Consider the following 26,452-nt stretch of genomic DNA (forward strand, 5'->3'; position numbering starts at 1 on the left):
CCGGAGAGTAACTATCAGTCTACGACTTAACCAATTCATTGCAAAAGAACCACTGAATAATAGATAACGCCAGCCAATCATTATTAGTCAGAGGAAAACTGTTTATATAACAGCCAACATCAACATTTTGCCCTTATAGGATGGCAAAATAGGTATTAATCTTACCAGTATGGAACTTAACCAGATGTTGGAAGAGAAATATGCCTCAGCCCAGGAGGACACAGCGAGAGTATTGAGTATCTACACAACACTGCCACCCAGAGGCAAGCCACATGCTTAACTACAGTGTTGGGGAAGATACTCTGAAAACATAATTCAAGCTACCAATTACTTCCCACTGAAAGAATTTAAGCTACCCTTTAGAAATTTGGTTGACTTTTAAAAAATTACTTTGAAAAAGTAGTTCAATACAGCCAAACTATTTCCTGAAAAAAAAAATCTGAACCGTCAGACTACAAATTGCAAGAACAGATCACCTTGGGGTTTTACGTTAAGAAAATGTTTCAAATGAGAATAAGGCAGGTCTGACGACAAAATAAAGGAAGTGATTGCCTACTTCACCCATATTTTAGCTAAAAGGTAGTGTTGTTCCAGTAGTTAGCTACACGGAAAAAAAGTAACGAACACACTTCCTAGATTAGAATTTAGTTCAACTACCACCAAGCTACTGCAAAATGTAATTCCATTACTAGTTGAACTACATGTAGTTCATTACTCCCCAACACTGCTTAACTAACTTGATTTCTACTCCCCTGTTCCTTTTAGTAAAAAAAAAACAAGTAATATTTAAAGATGTTTATTAATTTACAATACCTTAAAGCAGATCACTTTTTAATTTTTTACATTTATTCACATTGAGATAAATTTCATAGCAGTGACATTGGTTGACAAACACTAACCAAAAGACTCACTCAAAGGAAGTGAGTTTCCATGCTGTTTCCATGGAAACCAAAGCCACCCAAGACCAATCTGCCCTCCTACTCAACCACCTGCATAACTATCCCACAGTTCTCACCCACACACTCACTCAGTATTTAGGCGCACGAACACACACACACACACACACGACAAAACACACACCCATTACTCACTCTAAGACACACTAAGGCTGGGTTTACGTAGGCAGCCCATTTCTGATATTTTTTCTCCACTAACTAGTCTTTTGACCTTTCACAAGATCTTTTTCAGAGCTTTTCGGTCAAAAAATACCAAGGCCAATAACTGATATATATATATATATATATATATATATATATATATATATATATCAGTTATTGGCCTTGGTATTTTTTGACCGAAAAGCTCTGAAAAAGATCTTGTGAAAGGTCAAAAGACTAGTTAGTGGAGAAAAAATATCCGAATTGGGCTGCCTGTGTAAACGCAGCCATACTGTCGCACTACACAGACATTTCCCCAGCCCATCCACTAACACACAGAACATGATCTACATTCCCAGACATATACATACAACCCCTGGAACAAAAATTATTCAATTAACAGGAGTCAGACAAAAACAGAATAAACAATACAAGATTTTAAAAAATACAATATTAATATGATTACAGAATAAATCAAAAAGGCAAAAACAGACAGCATCCAAACAAAGGTGGTAAAAATACATAATTTCCTCATTTTCCAGACGGTACCCTCACCAAGCCCTAGCTCCATCCCATGCCTCTAGCCCTTATGTCCTGTAGGAAGCCCTCCCACCACCACCTCACGGTTGACTGGCTCCTGGCGTCAATTCCCTTACTCCTCACTCAGGTCAGACGGGGAGTGGCGAGGATACAGGGCTTCCTCATGAGACTGGGTGTGGTACAGTCTAAACGGTCATGTTGATCAGAGACGTAAGCCATTCAGAATGACACAAAATGGTCACTCAGAAGCACTCCTTCAAAATATTTTCACTCAGTTTAAAAAAGGAGAAAAAAAAGAAAGCAAGGCTTTACAACCTGGGGGAGGACACGTAGGAGTTAGTTTAGATTCTTCTTCTAGCTAAACCAGTTCATCCTCAAGGAGGTGATCCAACATGACAATGTCACACACATCCACTCAGGTGTTGACACAGCTGTCCATTTACAATTTTGAACTCTTCCTCTGTGTTGGTCCAGGAACGAACACGTGTGGCCCATGGCACAGAAAGATGCACCACTCCAGTCCACTGGTGCTATGGCAAACTAAACACTCCCTGCCAGTATGAGGCAACTACTGTACACAGTCTACATCGGGTGGGGGGGACGGCACTTTGTATAACAGTAGGAAATGATTCTCATCCTCTAAGACGGGAAGGGAAGATTAAGACCATACATAAAACTTACAAAGACACACTTTCAAATAAACAACCCAGTTAAGTGCCAAACTCGTGGGAACTTCCATTTCATTAGCAGAAAGACACATGGAGCAAACTATGCCGAGTCTTCAAGGGTAATGCAAACAACTGTATGCACAGTACGGGTCAAAGTTCCAAACATTTTGTTAGTGTTTCTTTGTAAGGTGAGTCTTCCAAACCTGTATATGCCCCCCCCCCCCCCCCCCCGCTACACAGGATATATGCTACTCCTGGGTAACCACAGATATTATATGTACAAATTCTTAACATGATTTTACAACAGAGAGAAGGAAAGGCAAAATTTGGCAAAAGGGTGAACAAAAGAGAATCTATTTGAATAAATTGGCACGAAAAAAAAACTACATAATTCCTAAGCCACGGATTGGGCCAGAGTGCAACAAACACGTGCAACAGACCGCCCGCTGACAGCTCTGTGACCCATCTTCCTGTGATCTCCCCAAATCCAGGGTTGACGGGCAGACAGAAGCCGAGCATAGGATGAATGTGGGGGAGGGGAGTGAAAGGATTGTTGTTTGTTGTTTTTACAAGAGCAGACAGCAGTTGCTCTCTGTGATCTTCTCCCGGTTACGCTGACCTACAAAGAGGACGATACAAAGAAACTTGACACCAGACAACGAAAGAGAAAATATCACACCAGGCTTTCAGGTTTAAAGGGACAATAAGGCCTACAGCTGTAGTAATTACAGCTCAACAGTGTCCCTGACACTGGTGTTAAGTACTTAAGTAAAAAAATACTTTAAAGTACTACTTTAGTATTTTTTTGGTATCTATACATTTATTATTTTTTACAATTTAGTTCACTACATTTCTAAAGAAAATAATGTACTTTTTACTCCATAATTTCCCTGACATCCAAAAACAACATTTTGAATGCTTAGTAGGACAGGAAAATGGTCCAATTCAAGCACTTATCAATAGAACATCCCTGGTCATCCCCATCTCCCCTGAACTGGCAGACTCACTACACACACAGATACGATTTGATAATTTACAAACAAAGTATGTCACAAGCGACGAATACAACAGGTGAAATGCTTAGGGAAATGCTTCCTTACAAGCCCTTAACCAACACTGCCGTTAAGAAAAATAAGTGTTAAGAAAGTATTTACTCAAACTGAAGTAAAAAATAATAAAATAATTAATAATTAAAGAGCAACAACACAATAACACGACTATATACAGGGGGTATCGGTACAGAGTCAATGTGCGGAAGCACCGGTTAGTTGAGGTAATATGTACATGTAGGTAGAGGTAAAGTGACTAATTATGTCTGAGTGTTGGAGTATGCCCCTGGCTAACTGTAAATTTAGAAAATGGTGCTATCTGGTTTATATAACGAATTTGAAAACATTTAGACTTTTGATACTTAAGTATATTTCACTAATTACATTTACTTTTGATACCTAAGTTTATTTAAAACCAAATACTGGCTGACTACACCGCTCGCATTACGTGCACTGCAAAATATATTTAGAAATCTATATTATTCAATTATTGCACCCACACTGCTCACGAGCGTCTGCGAGGCCAAGGGCTAAAATAGAAGTCAGTTCTATTTGTGACACAGATCACGCTGCAAGACCTGCCTCTCCCATCTCCTCATTGATTTATAGAAGCAGGTACCCAGGTGCCATCTCCATACTGGTTTTACCCACGTGGGTGACTGAAAGACGAATGAGGTCAGTGGCGGTAATGCACCTAATTTATGAAAGTTGACAATCGCAATATAAAGTCAAGAGAAGAAAAAGACTAGAAGGAGGAGAGATGACTAGAAACAAGTCGGTTGACCGATTGTGTGGATTAATTGTCGGAGTAGAGGAACTTGTGCATTTCAGGTAAAATAACTCAATGTTTATATCCCAGGACAAATTAGCTAGCAACAGCAAGCTAGCTAAATAGGACAAATTAGCTAGCAAGTGCAAGCTATCGAGCCAAATTGCCATAAATATTTAATGCTTTTCGACCTGTCCCCAAATGAATGTAATTGGTTCAGAGTTTGTTTTGATATTTTAACCTGCCTGTCGTGATCGCTTTTAGTGTGTGGGGACAAAATAAATGTATGCACGATAGCGCACGCACGCAGCCGGTTTGGGTTCCGTGTTAGACTTCAGCAGTATTTTACTGGGTGACTTTCAGTTGTGTCATTTTATATTAAGGCATTTTTACTTAAGTAGACAATTGGGTACGTTTTCCCACCACTGGTCCATGACAGCTAGGTGATGAGATGAGTCAGACAACCAGAGAGTGCGAGAGAAAGGTTCTCACCATGGGAGTTAGGTTCTGGCAGGGTCTCTCTGGCAACCAAGTGCATGACAGTTGTTCGGCCAGGGGGCAGCTTTAAAGCTTTGAAAACAAAAAGGACAGACAATGAACAATTCATATACAGAATATATAATCACAAGATAATCCTCTTTAATTTTGGAATTAGTAAACATGCTCAGAATGTCCATTCTAGGGGCCTCCCGGGTGGCGCAGTGGTCTAAGGCCACCAGAGACTCTGGGTTCGAACCCAGGCTCTGTCTTAGCCGGCCGCGACCGGGAGGTCCATGGGGTGACGCACAATCGGCCTAGCGTCATCCGGGTTAGGGAGGGTTTGGCCGGTAGGGATATCCTTGTCTCATCGCGCACTAGCGACTCCTGTGGCGGGCCGGGTGCAGTGCACGCTGACCAGGTCGCGGTGTTTCCTCCAACACATTGGCTGGCTTCCGGGTTGGATGCGTGCTGTGTTAAGAAGCAGTGCGGCTTGGTTGGGTTGTGTTTCGGAGGACGCATGGCTTTCGACCTTCGTCTCTCCCGAGCGGGAGTTGTAACGATGAGACAAGATAGTTACTAACAATTGGATACCACGAAATTGGGTAAAAAAATAAATAAAATAATAATAATAATCTTTGATGACATGTCCTCAACTGTGGCATGTTTTAAATCAGACTTCATTTCAAAGGACATACAGTATTCCCCAGTGTATTTTAGCCCGGTAGGATGGTGTGTGTGTGTGTATGCATGTATATATATTTTTTAAAAAGGAGGGTCCATCAAGTACCGCCAAGTGTGACGCTGCCATGCAGGAAGCGTCCCTGGAAGATGAGGCGCAGGATGCTGGCACTGCCCACCTGCTCCTCCTCCCATCCTGATGCAGAGATGAGACAACAACATTAGAGCAACACTCAGAAGCAAGTCTAATATCACTAGCGCCAGACAGCCACTCAGACATAGACTTCCTGCAGTGGTTGAACACACAAACATGGCTGCCATCGTCAGTGGTTTGAAGGTGGAGTGTGGAGAGCCAAGGCATTGTGTAACAACTGTCCCTATAATAACTGGAATGTGGTACCCGTGACAAGAGACAGAAAGCATGTTTTTAAGTCCGACCCAGACTAAGAAGAATTAAGAAAGTTGCAAATTTACCTGATTAATTCTGCAATACAACTCAATATAAAAAGACAGTGTTGTGGTTGTTCCCTGATTCACGTCCCAAACTGCACAAACTCACCCAAGGGCCAGTTATCAAAGACGTGCTTGGCGATGTCCATGGCTGAGTCGCTGGGGGAGAAGATGAAGTCTTGTGTCTTCCCACTGACCAGGATAAGACGCAGATTCACCTGAAAAAGCACCAAAATAAAACATCTTAATAATCCTACACATGGCTCTACAAAAATCCCACAAAATTTCAGAATTATACAGTCTACACTTCCACCCCGTCGAGCAATGAGAAGCATGTAGCTTAGCCTAATCACATGGAATCCTTCCGTTTTCTCTCACCTCGAATGACATGAGATGACCCTCGGAAGCCTGCACCGAAATTGACATTCCTGTCTAATTAGATTTCTCTGGTGCAGATCTCCGCCCCGTTTGACTGGGCTGCTTCCTTCAGAGAGGACTGAGCTCGTTGTGAAGTGAGCCCCTATAGCAGAACAATGCACAGATAAGGGTGGAGCTGGGGGGGGGGGGTGTGAAGTGGGCCTTCAGCGCTGTGGGCAGCTCCTCTCTCTAGGCTGTCGGCCTAATGCGATAACCCCAGGTGTCCCAGACAGCCCTGGGCCCCGTTATTAAATTTACATGGCCAATGCGTAACCCAGGGGCATAGTGGTGTGTGTGAAGGAGGGAGGGGGCTGGGGAGTTTTCCCTGCTCTTCTTTGTACCCACCCAGTTCACTAAATGAACCCATTTAAAATAAATTGAAGCAAAAATGTGTTGGACATGCTGTTACACTAATTGTACTAGCAACTTAAGACAAAAAAATAAAAAAAGGGACCATTTCATCTGTTAGTCAGTCAGTTACAGAATCCAAAAGGAAGTTTCTTTTTAGGAGACTTGGGTAATTGCATTTTCTTTCATAGATTTCAATCGCTTCTTGGTTTAAGGATTACATCATCAACATGGTGTTTGCACAGAGTTTGGCTGGGAATAAATGCTCTCATTGAAAACCAAATGAAGGTAAGGCAGGTTGTTCAGGGTTCTGCAATGAGTCAAATCCCAAATGCCACAGAGAATAAATGAAGAACCCCCCCCCACACAACTAATTATGTGGTGAACTATGATTTCTCCAAAATAATAAGTCGTACGGGTATTGAAATCCATTTGGGAAATAGGGAAAGAAACAGCATTTCACATGAAGTGTTGCAACTCAGAGGTTACTGTCAGATGCTCCATGTAGGCTATGTAAACGGCATCTATTATAAACTCATCAATTCGACAATCATAAAATATCCGCTACCAGTAAGTAGCCTTAAGCATACACGTAAGCTCCTACACAGGAAGAGACCCCTGGCTCATAGCCTTCCCTCCTGCGGTGGCAGCAGCCCCAGGTCAGGACCTCTAATAGTGAAAAAAGCTCTGAAGCATCATTAGCCTATGGCCGGAAGCCACACTCCACCCCTCTGATTCTCTCCATCAGTTGACAGATCGTAACACGCTGCACACACAAACTTCATCAGAGTAGATATTGGTATCCCACCACAATCCAACAAATGGCTTGGAAATCATGACAAATATGCTACCATTACAAACACTATCATATTTTGGATACCAAAATCAAAGTTAAGGTAAAAATGGAATGGGTAATTCCCCCACATAATAAAATATGTTCATTTGTCCCTAAACTTTCTGGTGGTAAATCGGGGAAGCCAGAACAAAGAATCTGTGCCACAAGGTGTATCGTTAGGATAGTCCTACACTGAGCTGTTTACAAACACGCCAACCCTACTAGGCAGAGGAAGCCCCTCCCCCTATGCACTGCATAACCTCTGAGTGGGGTTAGATACCAAAGTCATCATTAACAAGCCCCCCCCCCCCAGCTTCCCTTCATCCCTTTTATCCTCAACCAAACAAAACAAACTCAAATTTGCCTAGCTGCCCTTGGTTCTTTTTTTAACCATCAAGGATATCCTCTTAGACTATCCAATCAAGAGAAACATTAACTTCAAAAACTCAGCTTTGAAGTAACAGAAAAGGTCTGTGCAACACATGCGTGCATTGGAAACAGAAAGGCACTTAGGCTGTATTGCTACTAAGTCACTCTGGATAATAGCGTCTGCCAAAATATCAACGTAAATATGAACTAAATATTTGCAGAAGTGGACAATAACTCTAGAGCACTACAAGCTGGCATTGGTACAACAGGGCAGGCAGCCTAGAGTAGCCTATCAGCCTTTTCATTGATTTGAGATCGTTTGTGATTTCAAATTGACTGGTTCTCCTCAGTCCCTACAATCAATCTCCTCTTCATCCCTGATTTAACACAACAGTGCCGTGGACAAGGTCCTTTGCCTTTACACATGTCAACTGGGTTTGTTTGGAGAATAACAGAATCCAAAATGGGTGATTTTGTGATAGGAAGACAATCAATTAAGGCTCACCTCTAGAAAAAATGTGGGTCAATCTCAAAATGTAGTTTGACAGATGGTGATTACAGAAACAGCTATTCTGTTTGTGAGAATAGCTGTACATTTGGGCTCCCGAGTGGCGCAGCAGTCTAAGGCACTGCATCTCAGTGCTAGAGGCGTCACTACAGACACTGTGGTTCGATTCCAGGCTGTATCACTGGCTGTGATTGGGAGCTCCACCGGGCTGGGCCCAGTGGTGTCCGGGTTTGGCCGGTGTAGGCCGTCATTATAAATAAGAATGTTATTAACTGACTTGCCTAGTTAAATCAAGGTTCCATTTAAAAATGGAAAACATAACATGCATTGTAACCATTTTAATATTAGACATACGGGGCACAGCATTGGATCTTATGCAGTAAGGATTGTGTTGGGTTGCAAATGAATACTCACCATATCGAGATCCCTTGCAGTTGTCATGGTTCTGAAGCCGATCTGAACAGAACCGAGTGTACTGCGCTTCGCTGGATGAGACCGGGCCAACCCCCTGGCATAAAGAGCACTGTGTGCGTTCCACTACTCTCACCCCTTTCCTTCTCTGCTTTCAACAACCTTCTCAAGCGCGCTGACAAAGTGAACAAATCGGTTGCTATATTCGCCCGTTCGTGTGATATCTGCGAACGATGGAGGCTAGTAGGTAGCAAGCTTATCTGCCCAATCATACACTCACTGCTAGACAGTCGCTATTTAGCTAGCATTTGGCTAGAAATTAGCTAGCTAGCTTCAGTAGCTTGCCAACACGAATACTTAGTTAGCTAGCTATTACAGTCACAAACACATTAGTTAGATGGCTCTAAACTCGTTGCTTTAACCTTAATGACGAGTTTTACTGAAAACCTTCCACTACTGCTTGACAATATGTAACTAGTAACATGGCTAGCTAGCAAGGAGCTAAGTTAGCTAGTTAACGTTACTTCTGGGTTGTGGCAATTTACAAGGTTGGTTTATTGAAAAAAACATATACTTCACTAACGATTACGTGAGTGAAGAAGCTCATGACAGAAATGTAAAGATAACTTATTAGCTAGCTAGTTACCTGGCTAAAATCTAAAAAGCTAGCTAAGGTTAGCTGAAAATATCGGACTGCGGCAGAAAAGCGGAACAGAAAAGACAAACAGCGATATCTCTACTCTTAATCTTACTAATAACCTCACAGTTTCGAAGACTGTATCAGTATAAAACAAGTACTTAAATATTTAGCTACGCATCCCAATGGTTAAAAGTATCCTATGTTCGAGGATTTCTTTTGGTCAGAAAACCATCGAACCTAGTTGCTGCTTGTTGAAGAATAATGGCAGGACATTTAAAGACACAGGAAATCAGCTGGTTGTCAACATAGGAAACGAAAATACACCACAACAAAGTATGTCTGGGAGTTGAAGTCTTGCCATAAGATTCCATTTTGATTGAACAAGTTATAACATCAAGGCAATAAACAACATACATTTGGATAATTTGTGTTGAAGCCACCTTTTACAGAAAGCCGGGGAAATTATAATTGAAAATTGAGCCAGAAATCAGTTTTCATTTTGGATGATTCAAATTTACTTACAAAACATTTATACACAGTAATTTCTCTTGACACATTTACAGATATAAAATAGTTTAAATAGTACATGTTCTCATGTGTAAGAATACAAATGGTCATGAAACTGTCAGTACACAATCTATTTCATTTAGTTAAATACTGTTCTGATGACCTCAAGGTTATGTCTGTTAAAAGCAATGTTTGTAAACATAATGTTGTAACTTACTCCACAAAACATTGTACAGAGACACTTATGTAATCTGCAAGGCTTTGCAACATGATGCTGTAACAAGCTTTGCGCCTTTTGGAACCATTTAAAATGGTTAAAGAACTGTAACAAAACAAGCAGGCCAAACAGAAATATAATGTATAATTAAGCAAGAAGGGCTGTGGTATGTGCACGACAGAGGGTCCAGTGCGCACCACTTAGGTATGGTGGGGAGCAGGCCTCGAAACCTCGATCTTCTAGCCCGAGGTCCGGTGCACTATCGACTGTGCGGCAGAAGCATGCTCGTGCCGCACAGTCGATTTCCGCGCTTACTCCGTCCTTTCAAAGAGCGCGTCCTCGCGCTAGCTTGTGACTCTACGTCTTACAGGAACGCGCTCACCGGCCAAGTACAAACAGCAAGGAGCAGGTCTTGAACCCTCGAGGTCCGGCGCGCTATCGACTGTGCCGCAAAAGCATGCTCATGCGGCAGAGTCGATTTCCGCGCATATAAACCCAGGGTCGTTACACTATATTGGCAATATAGCACAACCCCCCGAGGTGCCTTATTGCTATTATAAACTGGTTACCAACGTAATTAGAGCAGTTGCGTCATACCCATGATATACCATGAGTTTCAGCCAATCAGCATTCAGGGCTCCAACCACCCAGTTTATAATGTCTTACGAATTGAAAGGGATTAGCAAACCGCTATACACATGTACTTGAAAGTAAACAGTTCAACTGACAAAATAACATTGTAAAAGCTCAAAACAGAGAGAATGGAGAAAGTCAAGCACAAACGATATTCATTGTTAATGAAATCATAACCTCTCCTTTCAAAGTAGTTTTTTTTTTAGAAACAATGAGTCTGAAAATATCCCCACTTTCACTCACAGCTATTTGTAGTTTGTTTTCTAGCCCATTTTTCAATAAGACTGGACTGTCTTGACCTTAAAATCTTAATTTGATACCAATAATAGCGGATATCAATTGTAATTGATAATCTGTGGAGACAATTTCCACATCAAACAGGCATAGAATACAAATGACAGTTTCATACCCTTGAAGTGAGCAACTGAAATGTAGACTGAGGCACATAGTTAGACAGCAAAAAGTTGATGTAAACAACACCACACAAAGTTTCTATAAACAAAACTTGACTGAGGCTGGTGGGCTTTTCAGTTCAAGTTATTACTACATTCAGTTAGACACTCAAGAGTTAGCGATTAAAACCCAGGCCCCTCTTTCAATGACACAATTATACATGGAACCAGTCAGGTGGGTAACATGAACCACAAGCTTAAGACCTTCGAACAGAAATGTAACCTGAAAGCCTTTTAATGCAACTCTAGAAATTATATATGTATTGGAATCCCTTCTCTGCCTTTCACCAGTGTCAGTTTTGGGCTGAATATACAATTCCCCCCCCCCCCAGTGTACCTTCCTACAGACATCTCTCTCTATTTGGTAGAGTTTGTATATCATCATGGTACAAAAATAAGTTATTTCTCTCATAACACAATCTCTACCTTTTAGCCTTTGAGAGCATCATTTTAAACCGAATAATTATTTGGGCAGCTCTTAAAAATAAAAAACATTTTAACATACATAAATATATATATATATGTATCCAACAAAAATATACATGCATGTTTCTGTATAAATATTTAAACAAAATTATATAAATTATTGTTTAAAAGAATATTCAAAATTTGAACTTTTGGGTAAGGACTGTCAATTCTGACAATTTAATTTAATTGTCAATCATCTCTCTATAGTGCAGACAGTGAGTTCTGGGGTTGTTTGACACTCTGCTTGGTATTGCCGGTCCTCAAAGAACACAAATAAAACCATAGTGATTGACCTACATGGACAGAAGGACACGCAACACCACGTACACTGTTGATGTGCTTACTGACTCACAGGGCAAAGACACTAGAGATCAGATGTCATTTGGGGGAAAATGGCTGAATTGAGGCAGAAACAACCAGGCACTAGAATAACATGTTAAAGTGTAGAAACTCTGTTTCCTTACCATTTGTACCACCTAAATGACATCATCATTGATACAAAGAACCCTTTCAACATTTAGATATGCAGAAAGTATTCGGACCCCTTGACCTTCTCCACATTGTTACATCCTTATTCTAAAATGGATTTTTTTTTAGTTATCCCCTCAATACCCCATAATGACAAAGCAAAAACAGGTTTCATTTTTCCTAAAATGTAAAATAATTATCACTTTTACATAAGGATTCAGGCCCTTTACTCAGTACTTTGTTGAAGCACCTTTGTCAGCGATTACAGCTTTGCGTCTTCTTGGGTATGACGCTACAAGCTTAGCACACCTGTATTTGGAGAGTTTCTCCCATTCTTCTCTGCAGATCCTCTCAAGTTGTGTCAGGTTGGATGGAGAGTGTCGCTGCACAGCTATTTTCTGATCTCTCCAGAGATGTTTGATCAGGTTCAAGTCCGGAATCTGGCTTAGCCACTCAAGGACATTCAGAGACTTGTCCCGAAGCGACTCCAGCATTGTCTTGACTGTGTGCTTAGGGTCGTTGTTCTCTTGGAAGGTGAACCTTCGCCCCAGTCTGAAGTCCTGAGCGCTCTGGAGCAGGTTTTCGTCAAGGATCTCCCTTCATCTTTCCCTCGATCCTGACTAGTCTCCCAGTCCCTGCTGCTGAAAAACATCTTCACAGCATGATGCTGCCACCACCATGCTCCACCGTAGGGATGGTGCCAGGTTTCCTCCAGACGTGACACTTGGCATTCAGGCCAAAGAGTTAAATCTTGGATTCATCAGACCAGAGAATCTTGTTTCTCATGGTCTGGGAGTCCTTTAGGTGCCTTTAGGCAAACTTCATGTGTCTTTTACTGAAGAGTGGCTTCCGTCTGGCCATTCTACCATAAAGGCCTGATTGGTGGAGTGCTGCAGAGATGGTAGTCCTTCTGGAAGGTTCTCCCATCTCCACAGAGGAACTCTGGAGCTCTGTCAGAGTGACCATCGGGTTCTTGGTCACCTCCCTGATCAAGGCCCCTCTCCCCCGATTGCTCAGTTTGGCAGGTCGGCCAGATCTAGGAAGAGCCTAAGTGGTTCCAAACTTCTTCCACACTGTCAACTGTGGGACCTTATATAGACAGGTGTGTGCTTTTCCAAATCATGTCCAATCAATTGAATTTACCACAGGTAGACTCCAATCAAGTTGTAGAAACATCTCAACGATGATCAATGGAAACAGGATGCACCTGAGCTCAATTCCGAGTCTCATAGCAAAGGGTAAATAAAGTATTGTTTTTTTTATTTTTAATAAATTTGCAAAACATTTCTAAATTTTTTTTTGTTGCCTTTTTCATTATTGTGTGTAGATTGATGAGGGAAAACATGAATTTAATCCATTTTAGAAGAAGAATAAGACAGAAAGTTAAGAGTCTGTTGTGGCACAATTCCCAGACAGTTAAAAAACAAACAGATAAGAATGTGCTCCTGTTCAAGGCTTGCGTCATATGTCGTTGGGGCAAATACCATCTACTCTACCACTATTCTCCTTTAAGGCATCATTCCTTCCACCTCATTGTCATCCTCTGCCAGGAAGTTGGGGCTCTTTGATCGGAGGACTGGCTCAAATTTACCGTGGTTGGGTGTGGCCTCTGAGCTGTTCTTAATCCCGTAACCAAAGTAGATGATAAAACCTAGGAGAGAGAGGGAAGAAGGAAGGAAGGAAGGAAGAAAAACTGTTTTAAACAGTGATAAACTACAGCATGCCAAAGGTAAACCTCACTGACGCACTGTACTTGCGTAACACAAAGTTGTGTAACAACACAGATAGGCGCAAGAGGCAAATAAATAATAGGGGTGGCAATCTCACTAACCAATAGTCATCCACACTGCAAAGCGACACCACGTTGGCCCATCCAGCTGCATCATGAGGTAAATGTTGACAAAGATACTGACCAATGGCAACACTGGGAGTAGGGGTACCTGAAGGGAATCAAAATGTTTATTTTGTACATTAAACTACACACTGGACATATTCAAGTCTAACAACTACAAAATATTTTCTAATTCACTTTTATGCGAAGAGCTGATGATCCAAGTACAGACAGACCAAGTGGTTACTAGGAGAATGAGGAAAACTTCAGTAAACGGGAACTGGTTTCTCAAGAAAAAGTACGTGAAATGAGTCATGTGACTGAAAACTCCCATCATACCTTAAAGGTGAGTGACTGTCTGCTCGGGGGCTGTCTCCATATGATGACCACACACAGGAAGGAGAGGAAGGCCAGTATCGCACATATGGTGACCCACACTGGGTGGCCACTCACCACCTCTACCCCACACACAGACAGCACTATGCACAGCAGGGTGAACACCACAGCTAAAGAGAGAAGAGAGATTGTTAACTTAGCATGTATAGTGGAATCTTATTAAATAATTTCAATGTATTCTCTCATTTGCATATCAGACAGCTGCTTTCAGTATGCCAACCCTCTCAAAAACGGCTCACTTAAATATAGCTTTAAACACCATTAACACTTCACCCTGTCAAAAGGGGGAGACTCACAGATGACAGTGGTAGTGATGTAGACGATGAGCCCGGAGGTCTTGGTTGGGACGTCACAGCTGGGCACCAGCAGCATCTTGAGGATGAACCGCTCCCTGAGGGGCCTGGTCTCCCCCTCACTCTCCTGGCCAAACTCATCCCCACTGTCCCCCTCTGCCATGGCTGCCCTCTGCAGACCCACCAGCTCCACCATCTTCTCACTGGCACCACTGACACCCAGGGTGCCCGGTTGGTACCTGAGAACAAATACACATACAGTTGAAGTCGGAAGTTTACATAGACCTTTGCCAAATATATTTAAACTTAGGTTCTTAACAATTCCAGACATTTAATCCTTGTAAAAATTCCCTGTTTTAGGTCAGTTAGGATCACCACTTTATTTTAAGAATGTGAAATGTCAGAATAATAGTAGAGAGAATGATTTATTTCAGCGTTTATTTCTTTCATCACATTCCCAGTAGGTCAGAAGTTTACATACACTCAATTAGTATTTGGTAGCATTGGCTTTAAATTATTTAACTTGTGTGAAATGTTTCAAGTAGCCTTCCACAAGTTTCCCCCAATAAGTTGGGCAAATTTTGGCCCATTCCTCCTGACAGAGCTGGTGGAACTGAGTGAGGTTTGTTAGGCCTCCTTGCTCGCACACACTTTTTCAGTTCTGCCCACACATTTTCTATGGGATTGAGGTCAGGGCTTTGTGATGGCCACTCCAATACCTTGACCTTGTCGTCCTTAAGCCATTTTGCCACAACTTTGGAAGTATGCTTGGGGTCATTGTCCATTTGGAAGACCCATTTGCGACCAAGCTTTAACTTCCAGACTGATGTTTTGAGATGTTGCTTCAATATATCCACATAATTTTCCTGCCTCATGATGCCATCTATTTTGTGAAATGCACCAGTCCCTCCTGCAGCAAAGCACCCCCACAACATGATGCTGCCACCCCGTGCTTCACGGTTTGGATGGTATTCTTCAGCTTGCAAGCCTCCCCCTTTCTCCTCCAAACATAACGATGGTCATTATTGCCAAACAGTTCTATTTTTGTTTCATCAGACCAGAGGACATTTCTCCAAAAAGTAAAATCTTTGCTCCTATGTGCAGTTGCAAACCGTAGTCTGCCTTTTTTATGGTGGTGTTGGAGAGGTGGCTTCTTCCTTGCTGAGAGGCCTTTCAGGTTATGTCGATATAGGACTCGTTTTAGTGTGGATATAGATACTTTTGTACCTGTTTCCTCCAGCATCTTCACACGGTCCTTTGTTGTTGTTCTGGGATTGATTTGCACATTTCGCACCACAGTACGTTAATCTCTAGGAGACAGAACGCGTCTCCTTCCTGAGCGGTATGATGGCTGCGTGGTCCCATGGTGTTTATACTTGCGTACTATTGTTTGTACAGATGAACGTGGTACCTTCAGGTGTTTGGAAATTGCTCCCAAGGATGAACCAGAGTTGTGGAGGTCTACTTTTTTTCCCCTGAGGTCTTGGCTGATTTGTTTAGATTTTTCCATGATGTCAAGCAAAGAGGCACTGAGTTTGAAGGTAGGCCTTGAAATAAATCCACAGGTACACCTCCTATTGACTCAAATTATGTAAATTTGCCTATCAAAAGCTTCTAAAGCCATGACATCATTTTCTGGAATTTTCCAAGCTGTTTAAAGGCACAGTCAACTTAGTGTATGTAAACTTCTGACCCACTGGAATTGTGATACAGGGAATTATAAGTGAAATAATCTGTCTGTAAACAATTGTTGGAAAAATTACTTGTGTCATGCACAAAGTAGATGTCCTAACTGACTTGCCAAAACTATAGTTTGTTAACAAGAAATTTGTGGAGTGGTTGAAAAATAAGTTTTAATGATTACAACCTAAGTGGATGTAAACTTCCGACTTCAACTGTAGGTAGAATTCAGTCAACCCTTACTTTACTAGTTACGTTGACTGAGAACATTTTCATTTACAGCAAAGAGTTGGATATTTGAGGAATCAAATGTGTTTGTGCCTGACTCTTTAAAAAAAAGAAAAAAAAAGAAAAAAAGAAGTGTGTTAGCTAAAATCCTCTGTGCTAACCTGAGGATAAGCACACACACAGCCACTAGTGTGTATGCCAGGAGAGTTCCAATCGACATCAGGTCCACCAGGGCTGCCAGATCAAACAGGAATGCCATCAGGGCTGCCGAAAGAAAGAATACGTTTAAATTCTAAGCAGCATAGAGTAGCAGCTAAACAGTTGACAGAAAACGAAATGTTGGTGCACAAAGGAGATACTTAGTAAAGCAAGAGCTAAGCTTACCTGCTACAATACCCGACACGATGGTGGCTAACAGGGGGGTCTTGGTTTTGATGTTCATCTTTGAGAGGAAACGGAAGAGCAGGCCGTCCTCAGCCATGGCATAGATTACACGGGGCATGGGGAACATTGAGCCCAGTAAACTGGACAGGGAAAAGAGAGAAAGACTCAGACACAGTAGTCACCATCACACTGAGGCCAGCCATGTCGCTGGACAGTCCACAAACACTGAATGACCCCGAAATATAAGTTAACACATGAAACAAACACTTTTGGGTTCATATATTCCACATCATAATTTGTGTCCGTTCCTTTGCCTGCAAATAATTACAAACAAAAAATGAACTGAAAGCACAGTAGTATATGAAAATAAACATCTGTTCAAACCCAGAAATAAATATCTAACCAAAAATAGCCTGCCATCTGGGTGCCTTTCAACCTTTGATAGAAGTGCACACAAGGCCATGAGGAAGTCTCTATGGGAAACTGTCTGTCAGTCACCTGGTGGAGAGTGCACAGAGGGAGCCCACAGCCACGATGTAGCGGGCAGGGTCCCAGTGCACATACTTGAAGGCCTCTGGCAGCGGGCTCTCTTTGTTCAGCAGGTAGTAGGGCATCATGAGAGTGAGGGCTGCAGACACCCCGAAGTAGGCAAAGAAACAGATGAGCAGAGAAGCCACGATACCGATGGGGATGGAACGCATGGGGTTCTTGGCCTCTTCACCTGTGGAAAAAGAATGAGACGGTTTAGATTTGACAGTCGTCAACCACAGGTACATTTTACATGGACTTTTTAGCCATTAAGGGGACGCTCTTATCCAGAGAATACATTTTCATACGGGTCCCCCGTGGGAATCAAACCCACAACCCTGGCATTGCAAGCACCATACTCTACCAGCTGAGCCACACGGTCCCAAAACATTAAGAACACCTGCTCTTTCCATGACATAGACTGACCAGGTGAAAGCTATGAACCCTTATTGATGTCACTTGTTAAATCCACTTCAGTCTGTGTAGATGAAGGAGAGGAAACAGGTAGGTTAACAAATTATTTTTAAGCCTTGAGACATTGACATTCAAAGGGTGAATTGGCAAGAAAAAAGATTTAAGTGCCTTTGAACGGGGTATGATGGTCGGTGCCAGGCGCACCAGTTTGTGTGTCAAGAACTGCATCGCTGCTGGGGTTCACACAACAGTTTCCTGTGTGTATCAAGAATGGTCCACCACCCAAAGCACATCCAGCCAACTTGACACAACTGTGGAAAGCATTGGAGTCAACATGGGCCAGCATCCCTGTGGAACGCTTTCAACACCTAACAGAGTCCATGCCCTGACGAATTGAGGCTGTTCTGAAGGCAAAAGCAGGGGGTGCCGTGCCACTCAATATTACGGTGTTCTTAATGTTGTGTGTAAATCATTGGTGTCAAGAGACGAGAGGAAATTGCCTACTTGTGGTTGCGATGCAGTCGAAACCCACAAAGGCATAGAAGCAAGTTGCTGCACCAGAAAGGACTCCACTGAAGCCGAATGGAGCAAAACCCCCATTGCCAAACTTCTCTTTAATGATCCTGGACAAAGAAAGAGCAGGGGACTGGTTATAATTATTGTTTAATAAAGTTATTGAAGTAGCCTGGAAAATAAAGAAAAACGGCAAAGAGAAAGATAATAATTTCATATTCAGTCTTCAGGAAGAGAACTGGTATCCCTAATGGTTGATGTCTCTAAAGGAGTTAATATATTTTTGTAAACAGGCTCATATATTCAACTACTCCCTTGGGCTGATTTTAAAACACCATTCCTGCCTAATAAACCACTCCTCATGAGCTCTTGTCTGTCTGTCTGCCGGCTGATTGGTGACTCACTCTGTATCAGTGATGTTGGACGTGTTGACAAAGTACTCGACAGTGAGGTTCCAGTTAGTACGGTCTCCCTTCACCAGTCCTGAGATGATGACGAAGCCCAGCACCACCAGGTTGACCCCCGTGAAGATCTTGTTCACCAGGGCCGACTCACTCACGCCAAACGCCAGCAGGCCTGTGTGGGTGTTGGCAAAGTGTCAGGGCCACAGACGTGGGCAGCGACCAAGCACAGCCAATCATAATGCTACACTGAATGGGAACTCTTCGCATGCCCTAAGGCAGGAATGAAGAGCCCTATTATTGTAGCTGTATTTTCGCTGATGGTGTGTATAATGCTTTCAAATGTGTTCCGAGTTATGTTAAATGAGAGCCTCACCAGTGAGCAGCAAGATCAGGATGAGGGCGAAGAGGTCTGGGTATTCAGCCAGAATCTTCCCAGGGACCTTGATGGACATGGAGGCTCTGAAGAAGTCTGAGATCTTCTGTTCAACCAGGTTGTCAAAGGTGGAGCTCCAGGCCCGAGAAACACTGGCTGTGCCTGAAAGAGGGAGAGAAGAGGAAGGGAGCGAGAGGAAGAGATTTATAATGACAGAAGTTGGAGTCACACTTTCAAGGGCCCTTCTGTCAAGAGGCAATCCTTCTAGAGGACCAATCTGCCTGTAAAACCGCTTCAGCTCAAGTCCTCAACAGAATCTTAATTATTCAGCTTCTCAGAATTGCTGATGATCTCAATTGACTGTCTTGGGTATTGCAGTAATATCCCTGCTTAGAGTTATGAGGAAAAATGTCAAGAGATTTATCATTGCACCTCTCATATCCTGTTTCAACCTCAAATGTGTTTCTTGCGACTTTATAAGATACAAACAAATCAAACAAATCAAACGTTCCCTCCCCCCATTTTGAATCGCATCCCTTCTTAATCTCAAAAATCCCTAATCTTCTCTAACTCCCACTTCTGACTCACCTATGACATAGGAGAGGATGAGGTTCCAACCAGTGATGAAGGCCCAGATCTCCCCCACTGTCACATAGCTGTACATGTAGGCTGAACCAGTCTTTGGCACACGGGCACCAAACTCAGCATAACACAGACCAGCAAGGACGGAGGAGAGCGCTGCGATGAGGAAGCAGAGCACGATGGCTGGGCCGGCCTTCTCCCTGGCCACCTCTCCAGCCAGCAAATAGACGCCGGCCCCCAGAGTGGAGCCCACCCCCAGGGCTATCAGGTCCAGTGTGCTCAGGCAGCGGGCGAAGTGGCTCTCTTCCTGGTTACAGTCCAGCGCTCGCCGCCTGAGCAGCATCTTACCAAAGGAAGCTAGCTTCTCAGCCATGGTAGGACAGCAGGTCACCAAGTCAAGAGGAGATGAAGGATCTTCTTACTGGGGAGGAGGAGAAATAAATCAAAAACGCTGCATTCAGAAAGTATTCAGACCCCTTGACTTTTTCCAATTCTTCTTTACATTACAGCCTTATTTCCCCTCATCAATCCACACACACAAAATCCCCCATAATGACAAGCAAAAACAGGTTATTAGAATGTTTTACAAATGTATTCAAAATAAAAAACTTAAATATCATATTTATGTAAATATTCAGACCCTTTTTTAAAAACCTTTATTTAACTAGGCAAGTCAGTTAAGAACAAATTCTTATTTTCAATGACGGCCTAGGAACAGTAGGTTAACTACCTTGTTCAGGGGCAGAACGACAGATTCTTACCTTGTCAGCTCAGGGATTCGATCTTGCAACCTTTCGGTTACATGTCCAAAGCTCTAACCCCTAGGCTACCTGACTTGAAATTGAGCTCAGGTGCATCCTGTTTCCATTGATCATCCTTGAGATGTTTCAATCACTTGATTGGAATCCAACTGTGGTAAATTCAATTTATTGGTCATGATTTGGAAAGGCACACACCTGTCTATATAAAAAGGTCCCACAGTTGACAGTGCATGTCAGAGAAAAAAACAAAGCCATGAGGTCGAAGGAATGGTTCTTAGATCTCAGACATGATTGTGTCGAAGCACATATCTGGGAAAGGGTACCAAAACATTTCTGCAGCATTGAAGGTCCCCAAGAACACAGTGGCCTCCATCATTATTAAATGGAAGAAGTTTGGAACCACCAAGACTCTTCCTAGAGCTGGCTGTCCGGCCAAACTGTGCAATCTGGGGACAAGGGCCTCAGTCAGGAAGGTGAACAAGAACCCGATGGTCAGTCTGACAGAGCTCCAGAGTTCCTCTGTGGAGATGGGAGAACCTTCCAGAAGGTCAACCATCTTTGCAGCACTCCACCAATAAGGCCTTTATGGTAGAATGGCCAGACGGAAGCCACTCCTCAGCAAAAGGCACGTGACAGCCACTTGGGAGTTTGCCAAAAAGGCACCTAAAAGGACTCTCAGACCATGAGAAACAAGATTCTCTGGTCTGACGAAACCAAGATTTAACTCTTTGGCCTGAAAGCCAAGTGTCACGTCTGGAGGAAACATGGCACCATCCCTATGGTGAAGAATGGTGGTGGCAGCAGCATGCTGTGGGGATGTTTTTCAGCGGCAGGGACTGGGAGGCTAGTCAGGACCGAGGAAAAAATGAACGGAATAAAGTACAGAGAGACCCTTGATAAAAACCTGCTCCAGAGCGCTCAGGACCTCAGACTGGGGCGAAGGTTCACCTTTCAACAGCACAACGACCCTAAGCACACAGCCAAGACAACGCTGGAATGGCTTCGGGAGAAGTCTCTGAATGGCCCAGCCAGAGCCAGGACTTGAACCCGATCAAACATCTCTGGAGAGACCTGAAAATAGCTGTGTGGCAACACTCCCCATCCAACCTGACAGAGCTTGAGATGATCTGCAGAGAAGAACGGGAGAAACTCCCCAAATACAGGCGTGCCAAGCTTGTATCATCATACCCAAGAAGACAGCTCTCTCTCTCTCTCTCTCTCACACACACACACACACACACACACACACACACAACAGGAGTGATTTTGAAGGTCAAGCCCAGACACTGAAGAGTTTATCACGGCCCACTCTTGGATGAAAAACTGCTTTAACTCAGCGACATTTGTTGGTTTTCAAGCATGAACTGGTCATTCCAAGTCCTGTTACAACTTCTCAAATTGTAATTAGGTCTGGACTTTGACTAGGCCATTCCAAAACTTCACATTTGTTGCTTGAAAACGAGCAGTTCATGCTTGAAAACCCATACATGTCGCTGAGTTAAAGCAGTTCTGCATGTAAGAGTGGGCCAACATTCCTCCACAGCGATATGAGAGACTGATCAACAACTACAGGAAGCGTTTGGTTGAAGTCATTGTAGCTAAAGGTGGCACAACCAGTTATTGAGTGTAAGGCAGCAATTACTTTTTCACACAGGGGCATTACTATTTCAGATCCAATCAAAATACAAGATAGACAGTCAGGGATAATTTTTTTTAAACTAAATTAATTTAGCATTTTGTTATGTTTGAGCAAAAAATAAGAACATTATCCATGGCAAAGTGCATAGAATTGCAGGAAACTAGCTTTAAAACGGCAACAACAAAATAAATCTCAGCTCCATGGCAGAATATGTAGAATCGCAGGAAATTCGATTTAAAACAGCAAAAAAAAAAAAAGAAGAAAAGGAATTGGCCTAAAAATGCTAAAATGTCAGATTTTGCCACGACAACGGCCAACCAAGCTCATTGGCACTCTCCACTACCACGACAACCATCTAAAGCCCTTTTTGATCCAGAAACAAACCTGATTGGTACAGATCTGTACCTGGGAACAGAGCTCATTAGAATAAAAGCCAGTGTGTAGAATAATATCCAAACATGCAAAGGAGGATATTACATTTTTCTACCTTTGTGTACCTGTTCAGGATACATCACCATGAAGAGAATGACATTAATAATTATGCATTTCTGTACAGAACAGGGACCCATAATGTCATTCTGTTACCGAGTGTTAATCTACTTCACTTAGTAGTTCAATAACCAAAAGAGATTTTTTCAAACTCAAGTCATGTTGTAGCTGACACACCATTCTTTCTAACATCTTTGAATCTTAATTCGAGGCAGATATTTAACTGAGCTTTCGGAAAACGTGGTCACATAAAAAAGTAGGAGATTTTTCAAAAAATCTGTTTCCCAATTTTACATCTGCACCGTTCTTTAATTAAATGTGTTTTTGAAAAATGTTCAGTGGGAACTGTTAAAAGTAGTCATTGTGCTTAGAGTTGTATGGTTTGTTTAACTTTGCAATCAATTGTTTTTGTTTGGCATACTTTTAAAGCGAAAATTAGGAGGTTCAGCGTCATTCTGTTAACGTGGAATTGCCCATATGCGTCCTGTGTAAAACCCCATTCGCTCTACAGATCTCCACCTGATACTAGGATAACTTGCTTCTAAAGGCAGGCTGGCTGAATAGTGAATAATGGCAGGCAGCCATTTAGGCATAGACAGTGACAGCTCTGTCCCGACCTCTGGCTGGTGGTCCCTCACGGGAAGAAAGCCATGCAGTAGTGCTGACCAGTACCCTGACCTTGGCAGAGACCATAGTGAATCTGAAACACTAGCTAAGGGAGAGATTTAAGAACCCCATTCATTTGCAGCCAGAAGAAAAACTAAAATAGGAGAACAAAGAAAAGAAATAAGAAAAGAGAAGAGGGAGAAAGGGGGGGGGGGAAATAGGAGGAATGGCAGCAACGTTGGCAAAGAAAGCATGGGAGAGAGACACAGGGGAATGGAAAAACCTGATGAAGGGCCTCTGACTTGACACACCAGACCGATTTAAATTTTAAAGAAGCATAAGAAAAATAGAAGAATCGCCACATCCAACGGTGCCCAAAACAGCTCCCGTTAAACAGGAAGGAGTAGTCTAGCTGTCTAAGCCCACTGTTAGGGCGCCATGGTTGGACATAATAAAGCTCTCCTGTCTGGCGTTGGCTTCAGGTTGATCCTAGGCGCACACACACACCGGAGAGGCCATGCAAGTTTAATAAGGTCGAGTCTGGGAAATACACCTTATCAGGAGGAAGAGAGCGTCTATGTCAACTCTGTTTGGCTGACGGAAGATAACGCCTACAGGGAACACAGACTACACAGGTGACTGCATAGCATACACACATTCATATCTCAGGTCGTTGTTCTCAATCTGTAATGTACAGACTATGAATGCAACAAATATGCATAACTCAGTCACTACACACATGGCACTTACCATTTGCTAACCATTTGAACAGTAACATATGGCTGACTTTAGGCTGACAATAGGGATACAGTCAATGGGATTGCAAGGTCTGCTTGTTTCAATCTACTAGAATCAGTAGGCTGACATACTAGCCAGGAGAAGTTGAGCCAGCCAGACTCTGCGATCACAACTAGGCCTAAATCAAGCATAGAGTTGGCCTTTCTCCTCCATTAAGAGGATAATCGGCAACGTTACGTAAACCTAACCTTCTCGGAAATAAATTTGCCATGACTATGGGCTCTATTCAAGCTGTAAAGCGTTACAGATTCCGCGATAGAAATGTAAAGATAATTTCCCTTTGAGCCGACATATGCAGCATTTACCGTGAATGAGGTCTCTGCTAAAGCGGGAACATTGCTTTTAAATCTCAATCACGCTGTAAAACTGAATTTAAACGATGTGGATTGAATAGAGAGAGCACTGTTTGTGTAGCCTAGAAAGAGTATGGCGTAGTGTGTGGGCTACACTAACCAAAGTCTTAGAAATAGGTTGTGGGAGCTGAAATAATGAGTCGTTCTGGTCATGTATAAGCAGGTTTATTCTCAATACAATTGTAAAAGATAGAACAACCATTGTAAACCGAATTTATGACAGAAAATCTGGCCTAGGTGCCAGGACATTTCCGAGTTCAACAACACTACATTGTTGTCTTGCCATGACTACAACAAGTTGTTCCATACTCACAAAGAGTTTTAGTAAATAAAGAAAAATAAGTTCTACAGTTCATGATTAAATTTAAACAACAGGCCACTTTCAGAAGACCAAGCATCATATGACAATGGAATCCTTTCCTATGTTTGCTAAGGAATGAGGCAGGGCATAATGTTCAATTTGCAGGTCCTGGAATCCAGGACCGGTGTTTCCATGGTTACCTCGCTTCACTTCATCTGAAATGACACCAGTCGGTGCACACTGCATTTGCTATTCATCAGATCCTTTCCTCCAAAAGGGCAATCTAATTATGGGCCATGATGACAACAGAGCATCAGCAGCCACAGCAGCCAGCTTTCTTTTTATTACGTGCCCATGTCTCCACAATAATGCAATTCACCAAAAGGCTGAAAGATCTTCCGGAGTGCCCATTCTATACATGGTTAAGTCTTATAGTAGGCTTAAACCATTCATTTGATCACTTCCAAGAGAACTGTTTACCTCATCACCCTACCAACACCACACACCATCCTCTCAGCCTGGGAGCACTCACAGGTCTCAAGCAGATGAAACTTACTCAGCCTGGGAATCTCTCAGCAGGGCTCTTTCACACTAGTCTTTCCAGTCACAGTTCTTACTAAAACACGCAAACATTACTTGGAATCCCAATAGAAGGTAGGTGTGGTGGTTAGGTTTCTTGGCTGAAAAAAATTTAATTAAAAAAATACCCTACAGAATTTTTTGACACCGGGAAAAGACATGCCTCAGCAGGTAAATATGAACATAGTTATGCAAACTATTAACATAGAGCCAAGCATTCCACAATAGAAACGGTCAGTACTGCGTTTGCAGATTAGGCAGCAATAGGATATCCAAGGCTATATTTGGTTGAAATATATTGTAGTTGGAGGGACATTATTACCTAGCTAGGCAAGATTAATACATTCAAGAGTGAACGGACTACAGACTTGCACAGAGTAATGCAGAGGTCAGTGTTTTTACAAGGAACAAAGTAAACAGCCACCCACCTGATTCCAGGGGTACAGATGGCTAGAAAGGTCAAATACATAATGGTCGACACTCAAATAATATATAATGATTAATCTAGCTAACTACATAAAACAACGACAGTATGATTTACGTTTGGGTTCAGCTAGCTATTGCTGACGATGCGAGTCAGAGCACGCGAGTCTTGTAGCCTGGCACAAAACGTAGTAGCGCGTGGATTGTGGTAGCCATGCTGGGCATCGCGAAAATGTCCAGCAGACCAACCAACAACTGCCACATTCGTTCCAGCTACTGCTATTCACTATACATCTCCCTATCTTGAATGACTTTGAGTTCATTGATTCCTATCGGTGAGCAGTCGCATTTGGTTCACATAGCTAGCTAATTCAATTTACATTCGATGCCTTTGGTAAATAACTTATAGCTACATACCTGAGGAATTGATGGGCACAGAAATAAATTCTGCGATCAGATGGAACATCTGTTTTTACAGTCTGTAAAAGGTGTGACTAGAATATGACTACTCTAAGTGGCACAACCAATGTATTTTGTTTGGCTAACAGTGTAAACATCCCGCCTCTACTCAACTCTCATTGGTTGTCATCCGGGGAAATAGACAGATTAATGTCATTTGTCAGACGTCATTGGAATGCAAGCAACGTCAATACCTTTTAAAGGTACAGAGGTAAAAATGTCGACATGGAACTACTTATATTTTAATAGAACGGACGTCTATTTATCTACTACAGTGTAGTAGTACATTCAGTTCCTTTTTTAAAGTCACTATTACACCAGGTATGGCTATTTCCATCTGGTCTGGTCGCTTTCTTGCCTTGTCCTCTTCTTGACCACTGGTTTGAAAGATAACTGAGGAAAGCAATTTCCACT

At 42.5% G+C, this 26,452-nt stretch overlaps 2 protein-coding genes across 2 annotated transcripts; both read right to left on the bottom strand.

Moving 5' to 3' along the window:
* Nucleotides 1–780: 780 nt before the first annotated feature.
* On the bottom strand, nt 781–9,562 carry LOC110504988 (ubiquitin-like protein 3). Its single transcript, XM_021583912.3, has 5 exons — nt 8,623–9,562; nt 5,841–5,949; nt 5,391–5,477; nt 4,616–4,693; nt 781–2,924 (listed from the first exon to the last, which is right to left on the bottom strand). The coding sequence occupies exons 1-5, from the start codon at nt 8,647–8,649 to the stop codon at nt 2,872–2,874; spliced, it is 354 nt and encodes a 117-aa protein (XP_021439587.1). The 5' UTR covers nt 8,650–9,562; the 3' UTR covers nt 781–2,871.
* Nucleotides 9,563–9,750: 188 nt separating this feature from the next.
* LOC110504989 (cationic amino acid transporter 3) lies at nt 9,751–26,159 on the bottom strand. Its single transcript, XM_021583913.3, has 12 exons — nt 25,997–26,159; nt 19,637–20,051; nt 19,049–19,210; nt 18,676–18,847; nt 18,263–18,381; nt 17,315–17,537; nt 16,817–16,956; nt 16,594–16,696; nt 14,528–14,763; nt 14,175–14,341; nt 13,836–13,944; nt 9,751–13,655 (listed from the first exon to the last, which is right to left on the bottom strand). The coding sequence occupies exons 2-12, from the start codon at nt 20,001–20,003 to the stop codon at nt 13,513–13,515; spliced, it is 1,941 nt and encodes a 646-aa protein (XP_021439588.1). The 5' UTR covers nt 20,004–20,051; nt 25,997–26,159; the 3' UTR covers nt 9,751–13,512.
* Between the last annotated feature and the right edge of the window lie 293 nt (nt 26,160–26,452).

This window comes from Oncorhynchus mykiss, chromosome 25 (assembly GCF_057628025.1).
Source record: "Oncorhynchus mykiss isolate SJ-2025 chromosome 25, ASM5762802v1, whole genome shotgun sequence".
NCBI classification, from domain to species: domain Eukaryota; kingdom Metazoa; phylum Chordata; class Actinopteri; order Salmoniformes; family Salmonidae; genus Oncorhynchus; species Oncorhynchus mykiss.

Excerpts from the sequence above, each read along its gene's own strand:
- LOC110504988 (XM_021583912.3), bottom strand. The coding sequence starts at position 8,649 with ATGACAACTGCAAGGGATCTCGATATG. Across the intron at positions 5,478-5,840 it reads CTTTGATAACTGGCCCTTGG|GATGGGAGGAGGAGCAGGTG; the intron begins GTGAGTTTGTGC and ends TCTCTGCATCAG. Across the intron at positions 4,694-5,390 it reads TGGCAGCGTCACACTTGGCG|CTTTAAAGCTGCCCCCTGGC; the intron begins GTACTTGATGGA and ends TTGTTTTCAAAG.
- LOC110504989 (XM_021583913.3), bottom strand. The coding sequence starts at position 20,003 with ATGGCTGAGAAGCTAGCTTCCTTTGGTAAGATGCTGCTCAGGCGGCGA. Across the intron at positions 18,848-19,048 it reads CCTGATCTTGCTGCTCACTG|GCCTGCTGGCGTTTGGCGTG; the intron begins GTGAGGCTCTCA and ends ACACCCACACAG. Across the intron at positions 13,945-14,174 it reads GACAGTCACTCACCTTTAAG|GTACCCCTACTCCCAGTGTT; the intron begins GTATGATGGGAG and ends GATTCCCTTCAG.